This window comes from Pseudophryne corroboree, chromosome 1 (genome assembly GCF_028390025.1).
Source record: "Pseudophryne corroboree isolate aPseCor3 chromosome 1, aPseCor3.hap2, whole genome shotgun sequence".
Taxonomy (NCBI): Eukaryota; Metazoa; Chordata; class Amphibia; order Anura; family Myobatrachidae; genus Pseudophryne; species Pseudophryne corroboree.
Window position 1 is genome coordinate 1,014,796,901 of NC_086444.1, and position 12,153 is coordinate 1,014,809,053.

A 12,153-nucleotide genomic window follows, 5' to 3' on the forward strand; every position below is an offset into this window, starting at 1 on the left:
TCATAGACCAACCTTTAGCCCTGATGTTCCTCCGTTTTTGCGCATAGGCTGCGAATGTGTATGCAGTTGCGAATGAGTTTGCAAAGGCTCCGGTGGGCATCATTCCTGGGCGGCAGCTTCACTTGCTAACATTAGCAGCTCCATAGTCTAGAGAATCGCAATTGCATTTGCGTACAAGCATGAATTAGGCCCATGAACGGCACAGAAGTGTGAATTGGTGGTTTTAGTAGTTTTCTTGGTTTCACAGTACACATTGTGCCGGGATTGTATCTGTATGAGGCTAAAGAGTGGTGGAGCTGTCAATGAAGACCTTTACCTAAAAGAACCATATTTACTGCCGAATCACAATCATTTGTTTTCTTCACTAAACTGTTGTATTGTTTCATAATATATTTTGTATATCTTTCCTTACATTTATTTACATAGAATACATTTAAGCAGCATCTTCACTTTATTGTTATATTAATATATTGATGATTAATTCTAATTCCTGACTCTTAGCCTCCAGGAGGCAGCAAAAACTTATGGGACTTAGTCGCAGTGTTGAAAGGTCAAGATGACAGTTTACTTCCACAAAACTACTGCAAAGGAATTATGCACATGAAGCATCTGGTTAGGTTTAAGACAGTAAGTATATTACCCTTATTTCTTGTGGTAGAGACACTCCTGTGTTAGCCATTGCTTCTGACAGTATAAGGAACTTTTTGGGAAGAAAAAGATAAATATCACAGTTGCGCAAAGGCTTGTTGTGTCTAGTGGAAAAGAGTGTCACCCAACACTCAGATAAAACCAAAGTACAAGCAAAAAAGACCACCACACAGTAGCGCACACAAATACTTAATATAAACAGTCCTTCCAAATGGAAGAGTTCTCCGTTTTTTTTTGGTGTATATCTTACTCGTACCTCAAAAAAATTAAAAAAACATAGTATAATACTGTAACATAGTAGTCTGAAGTTTCCTTTTCATAAGCAGATTATGTTCGTACCAAATGATGTGGTCTGTCAATTGCTTGGCAGACAACCTCGCATAATATGACGGGCTTCAGCCGTGTGGATGTGTATAAATCCTATAGTTTCTTCCTCTCAACTTTCTTGTTATTCATCTTTATTACTATGCTTCCGTGACATCTTTATTTTGAACCAAAAAGCAGATAGAAGGGTCCTCGTTCACACCCCTGACTGTAGTGCTATGCCAAAATGGGGGGAAAATCTGCGATGGCTGCCAGGAAGATGCAAAAATGCTGCTTCACATTAGTTTAGCCTGGTTCTCGCCAGCGTCTTCATGGACTCTCCGCAATGTCTGCTGAGTCCTGGGGAGGAGGGCCAGTGCCGGGTCCGAGTCCTCAGCGGCTGAGGTGGAAAAGTCATCAGCTATGTCACAGGACATGTGGGTTCTTCTTGCTTCAGACAGTATTGGACATATGTGAATAAACATGCCGTGAATATGTTTTGAAGAGGCATTGAATGTCCTGTTAGAGCAAGAACAAATTGCCATACTTTAACCCCGTCTCTGCAGAGGACAATAGCCCTAAACTGGCATTCATTTTTTAAATAGGGCTATCCACTCTTTCATATGATGGGTCTCAGTACTTTATGTCTGGTGATCACCTCTGATCATCGGATAATGTTACCCAGTCCTACGGAAACATGTTTTCCATATAAGTGTGGGGGAAGAGGGCACTTTTTGTCTTATTACCCCTATAATGACACCTATAAATGTGGATGTAGCCATATTTGAAAGAGGGAACTCCCCTCTTTTAAGTTATATAGTCCCCTAGTTGCTATTATTTCTTTGTGGTGTTAAAAAAAAAAAAAAAAATCACTTTTTTTTGCCATTTTGGTTACATATTTTATAGGTGTTATAATGGATAAAAAGAGTAATGGTATTTTCTGAAAATACAATGTCTATTATATATACAAGGTTTGTTTGTGTGGGTACCTCACTCAAAAAAATCAGTGACATTGATGTTGGAATGTGATGAGTGGGAAAATGACCTCAGCACAGGGTGAGAAAATCTCAGCAGTGAAGGGGTTAAGTAGCACAAATCTTTGCTTTTCAATGCCTACACATGTGCAAGCCCTAAAATAAAATAGTATATATTGTCATCAGTGCTAAACATAGATGTCAATAAATATGTAAGTTCTGTTTGTATCCCTGACAGTCTAAAGCCCAAGAGCTGACAACAGTGAAGATGTCCAAGTTTGGTGGTGGCATTGGTGCTCCAAGCAAAGAAGAACGGCTGAAGGAAGCTGCTGAAATCCACCTGCGGTTAGGACAGATCCAAAGATACTGTGAGCTGTTAGTGGAACTCGGGGAGGTATTTATACTGCTTCTTCAGTTATTATCCCAACAGTATGACTCTAATAATGAGAAGTGAGCCTGGACCATTACTTATGGTATTTATATATATATATATATATATATATATATATATAGTTATAATTTATTTTTCAAAAATATATTTATACATCAAATTAAAATAATTGTTAGCTATACCCTGATAAAAGAGGCACTCTTTGCAGATCATTTCTTACATGCAGGCACAGTTGTTTGGGGGTAGAAGGGGTATTACACCATGTCATGGGTACACTGAATGCACATATCTTTGTGCATATAATTGCCCAGGCTTTTCTGCTGTCTGAGGTGAGATTGCAATACATGGACCTTATGCGCCATGTCTGTGCTAAATCCATGGGTATCCGGACTATACTGTAGATCTACACTAAAAAGGTCTACAGTCAGTAGGTCTACCACTAATGGTAGACATGCATTAGGTCGACAGGGTCAAAAGGTCGACATGTAAACGGTAGACAGGTCAACAAGGTTAAAAGGTCGACAGGGTCAAAAGGTCGACATGACAATGGTCAACACACATAAGGTAGACACAAGTTTTCTCATTTATTTTTTCATTTTTTTCAACTTTTCCATATTTTACCATCCACGTGGACCACGATTGGGAATAGTAACCTGTGCCGAGCGCAGCGAGGTACCTTTCCCGAAGCATGGCAAACGAAGCGAGCCATGCGAAGGGACGCAGCGCACTAATGGTGCTTGTTTGTGGCAGAAAAGTGACAAAAGACACCCCCCCCCAAAAAAAAAAATGGTATCTACCTTTTTTGTGTCAACCATTTCCATGTTGACCTTCTGACCACGTTGGCCGTTTGATCCTGTCGACCATTCCTACTGTCTACCTTTTCTATGTCGATCTTTTGACCTTGTCGACCTAAAGCATGTCTACCATTAGTGGTAGACCTATTGACTGTAGCCCTTGTTAGTGTAGATCTAATAATCCACACCCAAATCCAAGCTGTGCAGCTGCCATCGTGTAGCACAGTCTATCTCTGTTCTAGTTTATACATCAAGTGTTTCACAGGCTAGTGGGCTGCATCTCATGAATGTTCATACAGTATATGTCAATGTATACTGTACCTTTTTTATGCAGTGCTTACTCATGGGCACAACTAATAATAAATTGTTTTACATAGTAAGATGGGAATTACAGCTTTTTGTAGAAAATTCATATGAAAAAGCAACTAGTCAGGAAAATGTTCTGCGGTGTATATCAAATGAATGGCATATTTCCAAGCTTTCCCAATCTTCTAGCTCATTGTCATATCTTGCTTGTGTACTATTTCATGTTTCAGGCTAGGCTCAACAAGTATTACACCTTATGGGTGTGTAGATCCAGTAACTGATCTATGCAAAAACTGCATCACACGTTTGTTACTCCATTTTAGTGTGCACCGAGCAAAAAATAAGATAGGTGTAATGACATCAAAAGAAGACACAATTATATTCTGCACTGTGTTTGCATGGTATATACTGTATAGCTCCCTTTGTTGGAAATACTTAAAGAAGTCAGACTGTATATGTAGATGCCTAAGATAAAATAATAGATAAAAGGTTATTTCCAGCTGTGTATAAGTGCAGATCCACAGCATAAATATTATTTGGTGATGTCAGGTGCTTATCTTTTCATAAACAAGGGAGGTATGAGTATCTGTGAGGGAGCAAGTCCGTTCTTTCCAATGTGAGTTGGGTGGATCAGACAGACTTTGCTAATGGCATCCAGTCAAGTTAAAACATGAGAATGCGGGATGACATGTCCTGACAAGTTAAATGTCCTGTCAAGGATGGAGAAAGACTATATAAGGAGACCTTTCTTCATTTATGGGTCAGCATTTTGCTCCACAGAAAACTACTTTATTTTTTCGGCTGGTCAAATGTGCCAGTAACTAAACTTATACATCTGTATACATAAGTTTCCAAACACCAGAAAGTAGGTGTGCTTGGTGAGCACTTGAAAAAAAAGAAAAGCAGTGTAGGCCTACATTTTCTGTAGTTGTAAATGATCATACACAAAAGAGGCCCCTGCTCTTCCCTTCTGAAAGTACAGTGGGCACCTCAGAAGGGTGACCTGGCATCGCTGGGCCCCTTTACCTCAGGGCCTGGTACCAGCCACTATGCCTGCAGTGGCGGTAGTTCCACCACTAACCAAGGAGATATGAAATAACATACACAGGCAGTCCCAAACAAACACTATGCCCCAGGAAACATACAGTACATAGCGATCTATTGTACCGAGTTATAAATTAAAATGAATGGAAGAATAAAATGTATTATATATATATATGTCTCATATTATTTCATTTATAGTGGGATAAGGCATTGTCTGTGGCTCCAGGTGTTTCTATGAAATACTGGAAAAAATTAATGCAAAGGTGAGTACATATACCTATAATTACCAAACTATTCTAAGGGGCAGCAAGTGTTTTCCAGATAGTGACATTCTAGATATTGAGTAGCAACCTCAGTACTGCACTTATGACAGTGAGTACAAGCAAGCTTTTGATTGCAGTCTACAACAGTACAATGACCTTAGTAAGTAACAGGGTGATGACACCAGATTAAAAGAAATTTTGAAAACCTTGAAAAAAAATTTTTTTATAATTACCTGTATATACTGTATTGCGTATGAAACCTTTTTAAACATGTGAACTTAAGATGCAAGGAATCACAGCTGCCACATACTCTGCAGCAGTGGATGTTCTGTGTGCAATCATTATCATCACCTATCAGCAGAGAGCATGCCCAGTGCAGCCCTAACGGGTCTTCACTGCTCATGTGTTGCTGCCAAGCATGGTAAGAAGAGCAGAGCAGGGGCCATGGGAGTGTAATGGGCCCACATTCCAAAATTGTGCTATGGGGCTTGAGAACGTAATGGCACTACCATGTTCATGTCCTGACCCACAGATCCTACGTTCAGTTTTTATGAGTTCCATCTAGTCCGGCTTTTTTTGTGTGTGGATGAATGTATTGTTGTTGGGTTTTTCTTTTTTATAATTTACAGTTTTAGCAATCTTGAATTCTCATAATCTGTACCATAATTGTTGGGAGGCTATTTCACAGATCTACTACCTTTTCTGTAAGAAAATTCTTCCATTTGTTACTTTTCAGGATTCTTCCTTTCAACATAGTAGATAACTAAAAAGGAGATAATGGAGGAGAGAAGCCTGAACACAACCTGTAAAATGACAGTAGAAGCTGATTAGTTGATCTCTCTCCAAGCTTTGATAAATCTCCACCTAAATTCCTATATCATTCTTACCTATCCATTGGAAGAACTTAAGTGATACGTGCCTTTGTCTGTTAACCTTTCTACACGTGGTTAGATGAGGGACTATTGTCAAATTACTGTAAACGGACTCTGAAAGATTAGAACAGCAATAAACTAGAGATAGCAAACATAAATACATGTTATGTAAACTAATTAAACTTCAGCTCAATTTTTGTGCATCGTTTATGAATATGAAATGATGGCGACTGCTCACTGATAATGGTGACTGAATCCTCCTATGTTTGGTTTCATTCTAGAAGAGCCAGTCAGCTGATTGAGGAGGAAAATGATGATGTCATTCCCTACTGTATAGCTACTGGGGATGTGAGAAAACTTGTCAATTTCTTTACTTCCAGAGGGCAACTTAAGGAGGCTTTACTTGTTGCACAGGTATGAATAGCTTCCATTTAGCATCACCATTAGCAATCATTACAATTAGAACACAGGGAGAATGGTTTAAAGTTGCACATGACATTAGTGCATTTAAGTTGATGATGATGACTGCAGTATATTTGCTTCAGATGCATTTATAGGCTGGATTTAAGGCAGCTTATGTGTTAAAATGTATGTAACTGAATAGATATACTCATGTTCATCTTTGCTGCGATGCGGTATGCTGCATGGCATGAAGGGCTGCAACTATTCGCACTCAGCGATCGCTCCATTAATTCCTAACCGAATTAATGTAGTGATTGCCCCTGCAATTAGAGACAGCCTGGCGCTCCATGCAGTAAAATCACGAAATACAAGCTTATGTTACACACTGAGCGCTACAGAAAAAAGTTGATAATATGTCCCTCTTTTTCTTTTCAGGCAACGTTTGGAAGACTTTTCTTGCAATACTGTATGTCCAGTGCACCAATTCCAATATGGAAATAAAAGCACAAAAAACACACACAATGTGTAGTAGGTTCTAAAAGAATAAATATCAAAGACAAAGACACAATATGGGTGCAGCAGCGTACCCCACTCACACAGTAGGGGGAAGATAAACAAGCATCAAGGTATTTTTATCACTTCCAATTGCATATCTCCCAAGGAAAGGGGTGTGTCACAAGAAAACAGGTGGTTTAACTAAATGGACAGTCGTACCCCAACACTCACAGGGAATAGTCAATTACAGGATTGACAATTGAAGGAGATTTAACGTTGCATTGCTTAAAAGATACCTTAATAGGATTGTCGCAGCATCTCTCACTGTGAGTTGGGGTATGCTGTGTGTATTGATTATCCACACCTTAAAGAAACCTTGATGTGTTTACCACCATTCTATTCCCTGTGAGTGTTGGGGTACGCCTGTCCATTTAGTTAAACCACCTGTTTTCTTGTGACACACCCCTTTCCTTGGGATATATGCGATTGGAAGTGATAAAGATAACTTGATGCGTGTTTATCTACCCCCTACTGTGTGAGTGGGGTACGCTGCTGCACCCATATTGTGCCTTTGCCTTTGATATTTATTCTTTTAGAACCTTCTACACATTGTGTGATTTTTTGTGTTTTTATTTCCATATTGGAATCGGTGCACTGGACACACATTATTACAAGAAAAGTCTTCCAAAGGTTGCCTGAATAGAAAAAGAGGGATGTATTATCAACTTTTTTTTGTAGCGCTCAGTGTGTAACATAAGCTTGTATTTCGTGTTTTTATCTGTGTTCATAAATGTGGTGACGTTTCTATCCTAGCTTTATACACCAGAGCTGCTTTTGCGCCACCTAGGGAACTCTCTACACCACCTTTTGCATTTGCTCCATGCAGTAAGTTGCATCGCTGCAAAGATGAACATGGCTACATTTGTATAGGTGTCAAAATTGTATGGGTGGGATGTATCATGTATTGTATATCCTACATCCTTCCCCTTATCTAATGCATAGCGATGTTTTTAATGAGGTATGCATTCATAATTACATTCTGGACAGCTCTACTAATAAGAGCTGTCCTCGCGATGTGAGGACTTCTGGATTAATGATCCAGGTTTCTTACTGCGCATGCACGGATGTCTACCCGCTCATGTGCAAGCCGCAGGTGGTTAAAGAGAGATCATTCGGATCCCGCTGTAGGGATTTCCACAAAAAGAAGTGCATAGGCTTCTATGGGCAACAGCTTCTATATAGTGCATTGGCTATTGGGTGCAAGCTTAGCTTTTTGGAACATGATACATAAGAGTATTGAGGCAATCAGCAGTTTTCAAAGGTTGGACCGTATTTTCATGCTTAGTACATCCAGCCCTTTATGTGTATATACAAACTGGCATATATTTGGCAATGACTTGCATTTCTACATTTACTGCCACTTGAAACACTAGCCGTACCACAATTCTTGGGTCCACCAGCACTTTACAGACTTCTCCCACATGTTGTGCCATGAGAATAGTGACATTAACAAGGTTATATTGGTGAAGCAAACTTGAAAACTTAGTTCTTCAGCAAACACAACCATTAACCTAAAATCCTCTATTATTGTACATCCATACAGCTCTTCTCTTTGTTACATGGTACGTATTCATTCTCAGTCTGTATAGGCTGTATTCTACCTACATGGCCACACCACACCCACAGAACACATTCTACATGTTATTATTATTATTATTATTATCATTTATTTATATGGCGCCACAAGGGTTCCGCAGCGCCCAATTACAGAGTACATATGCACATAATCAAAACAGTGACTTACAGTTGAAATCAATTTTGGACAAGTACAGGGTAACTAAGCATAACTACACCAGTAAATGACAGAGATAAGTTCCAGGTGGCCTCAAAACTGTGATTTGGGCAGTTGAGAATTATTAAAGAAGAAAAGGGTGAGCACATGAGGGAAGAGGGCCCTACTCGTGAGAGCTTACATTCTAGGGGTAGGGGTAGACAGACAGGGGTGACACAGATGGGGTACATAGAGAGCATGGAACAGGGGGTTAGGATGAGATTTGGCTGGGTTTGGTAAAGAAATGGGTCTTGAGAGCCCGTTTGAAGTTTTGTAGAGAGGTGGAGAGTCTGAGGGGGAGAGGTAAAGAATTCCAAAGGAAGGGAGCAGCACGTGAAAAATCTTGGAGATAGGAGTGGGAGGAAGTAATCAGGAGACAGGAGAGGCGGCGTGCATTAGCAGAGCGAAGAGGACGGGTGGGAGAGTAAAGGGAGATAAGGTCAGAGATGTAAATGGGAGAGGATTGGGTGAGAGCTTTGTAAGTGAGAGTGAGAAGTTTGAATTGGATTCTGAAGGGGAAGGGAAGCCAGTGAAGGGCTAGTAGGAGAGGGGAGGTGGATGTAGTGCGTTTGGTGAGGAAGATGAGCCGAGCAGCAGCATTGAGGATAGACTGGAGTGGAGAGAGGTAATTGTCAGGGAGGCCAGTTAGGAGGAGATTACAGTAGTCCAGTCTGGAAATAATCAGTGAGTGAATAATGATCTTAGTGGCATCCTGGGTGAGAAAAGGTCTGATCCTGGAAATGTTTTTGAGATGAAAATGACAGGTTTGTGAGAGGTGCTGAATGTGTGGTTTGAAGGAGAGGGAGGAGTCAAGGATTACACCAAGACAGCGTACTTGGGGGCTAGAGGAGATAGTCGTGCCATCAATGGATAATGAGATTGTGGGAGGTGAGGTTGTGCGGGAGGGTGGGAAGATGATCAGCTCAGTCTTAGACATGTTGAGTTTAAGAAAGCGCTGGGACATCCAGGAAGAGATAGCAGAAAGACAGTTAGAGGCACGAGTGAGGAGAGCCGTGGAGAGATCAGGGGAGGAGAGGTAGATTTGAGTGTCATCAGCATAGAGGTGATACTGGAAATTAAAAGAACTAATGAGTTCACCTAAAGAGGACGTATAGAGAGAGAAAAGGAGAGGCCCAAGAACAGAACCTTGGGGGACACCAACAGTTAGTGGAAGTGGGGGCGAGGTAGCATCATGAGAGGAGACAGAGAAGGAACGATCGGAGAGGTAGGAGGACAGCCAGGAGAGGGCAGTATCACGTAGACCAAGAGAGTGAAGGATTTGCAGAAGAAGAGGGTGGTCCACAGTGTCAAAAGCAGCAGAGAGGTCAAGAAGAATAAGCAGAGAGTAGTGGCCCTTAGATTTGGCGGCATGGAGGTCATTGCAGACTTTTGTGAGGGCAGTTTCAGTGGAGTGGAGAGAGCGGAAACCAGACTGGTATGGGTCAAGCAGTGAGTGAGAGGAAAGAAAGGCAGTAAGGCGATTATAGACAATACGCTCAAGAAGTTTGGAGGCAAAGGGGAGGAGAGAGATCGGTCGATAGTTGGAGAGAGTGTTAGGATCAAGGGTAGGTTTTTTAAGAATAGGGGTGACAAGAGCATGCTTGAAGGCAGAGGGGACAGTGCCTGATGAGAGGGAGAGATTGAGAAGGTGGGCAAGATGGGAACAGGCAGAAGGGGAGAGGTAGCGAAGGAGGTGGGAGGGGATAGGGTCGAGTGGGGAGGTTGTGGGGGGGGAGGAGTGTATGAGGGCCATGACTTCCTCACCAGATACTAGGGAGAAAGATGTCAGAGTTGGTAAGAGGGTAGGGGAGGGGTGGCAAAGGATGGGTGGTGGCTGGTTGCTGGACTGGTGGGATGTGATGTCCTGACGTATGGAGTCAATCTTGGATGTGAAGTAAGTGTCAAAGTCAAGAGCAGACAATGAGGAAGGGAGAGGAGGTGGTGGTGGGCAGAGGAGGGAGTTAACAGTGGCAAAGAGGCGCCGGGGGTTGGAAGAGTGGGTAGAGATGAGGATTTTGAAGTATGATTGTTTAGCAAGGGAAAGGGCAGCACTGAAGGATGAGAGCATGAATTTGAAATGGAGGAAGTCTGCTTGAGAGCGTGATTTCCTCCAGTGTCGCTCGGCAGTACGTGAGCATTTTTGTAGATATCTGGTGCATTTGGTGTGCCAGGGTTGAGGTGTTGATCTGCGAGGGTGAATAGTGGTTGGCGGAGCAACAGAGTCAAGGGCTGAAGTAAGAGATGCATTGTATAGAGATGTGGCTTGTTCAGGGCATGTGAGAGAGAGAAGAGGAGAGAGAAGCGAGTCAAACAGGGAGGATAGGGATGAGGTGTCAATAGCCTCAATATTACGCTTAGTGATGGTAGCCTTAGGAGGGAGAGATGGGGGAGCAGAGATAGATAAGTTGAATGAGAGCAAGTGGTGGTCAGAGAGGGGAAAAGGGGAATTGGAGAAATCAGAAATAACACAGCGGTGAGTGAAAACCAGATCCAGTGAGCTCCCGTTCACATGGGAGGGTGAGGAGGTCCACTGGGAGAGACCAAGTGAAGAGGTGAGGTTAAGGAGTTTAGAGGCAGGTGGTTTTGTGGGGTTATCGATAGGGATGTTGAAATCACCTAGGATAATGGTGGGAATGTCAGAAGAGAGGAAGTGAGGTAGCCAGGAAGCAAAGTTGTCGAGGAATTTAGAGGAAATGCCAGGTGGACGGTAAATGACAGCAACTCGAAGATTAGTGGGTTGGTAGAGGCGAATTGCATGGACCTCAAATGTAGAGAATGTAAGAGATGGTTCTGGAGGTATAAGTTGGTATGTGTAGCTTGAGGGTAAAAGGATCCCAACACCACCCCCATGACGACCCCCAGGTCGGGGTGTGTGTGAGAATGTAAGGCCCCCAGCCGAGAGAGAAGCAGGAGAAGTGGTGTCATAGGGTGTAATCCAGGTTTCAGTAATGGCCAGGAGGTGCAGGGAGTTTGAAGAGGTCGTGAGTGGGGGTCAATTTGTTGCAAACAGATCTGGCATTCCAGAGTGCACAGGATAGGGGGTATGAGTTTGTTGGAGAGATGTGAATGAGATTATCTGGATTGCTATGGCGTTGAGGTAAGCTTGATGGGGAAGGAAGGGATAAAGAGGGTGAATTGATGGTGCTGGGGCCTTGGCTAGGAAGGGAGACTGCAGGAGTGAGGCAGGGAGGGAGTGCAGTATGATACTGGTGGAGGAGAGGTGAGGAGACACGCAGAGGAGGGAGAGAGCAGGGTTGAGTGCTGGGGTATAAATGGTGTGAAGGGGCAGAAGTGAATTGCAGTGGGGAAACAGAAGAGGAGGGGAAGGGAGGCAGACAGAGGAGAGGAGACAGCATGAGATGTAGGAGACTGGGAGAGAGGGATAGAGGTGGTAACAGGGGACAGAAAAAAGGAATAGGAAGACGAGGATTAATGAGGGATGTTGCCAGCCTGGCCATAGTGTGGATGGGGTAAATAGTGGTAGCAAAATGAGAGTAGGAGGAGGAGTGGTGGCTGAATAAGAGAGCAGTGAAGTTTGCAGAAATAAATTCAATGTTAAACTGTCGTTATTATCTACAGGTAACAGTAAATCAAATATTTGCTGATGTTAGTTGGAAAATTACACAGTGTTGGCAAACTGCAAGTCAGTGTTACTTCATTAAATATGCTTCTCAGTGACCCATTTGTTGTCCAGGTGTTTGCAGGGTCAGAGTAGAAGTTGCAATGCAGGTGTTTGTGCAGAAAGTGAATGTATAGTTTTCCAAATAAGTGAGGTTTGGAGAATATTAGGAGTAAACAAACATTTGTAGCTTCAGTCCAAGTATTGGGGT

General features: G+C 42.3%; 1 protein-coding gene across 5 annotated transcripts in view; it reads left to right on the top strand.

Annotated features, from left to right (window-relative positions):
* Positions 1–12,153, top strand: part of WDR17 (WD repeat domain 17) — a 296,790-nt gene that overhangs the window by 241,596 nt on the left and 43,041 nt on the right. For all 5 annotated transcript variants that reach the window (XM_063920656.1, XM_063920653.1, XM_063920655.1 and 2 more), the window contains 4 exons: positions 502–627; positions 2,164–2,319; positions 4,659–4,723; positions 5,877–6,009. In XM_063920656.1, the coding sequence (XP_063776726.1) occupies positions 502–627; positions 2,164–2,319; positions 4,659–4,723; positions 5,877–6,009 (480 nt within the window). The remainder of the gene's footprint in view (positions 1–501; positions 628–2,163; positions 2,320–4,658; positions 4,724–5,876; positions 6,010–12,153) is intronic.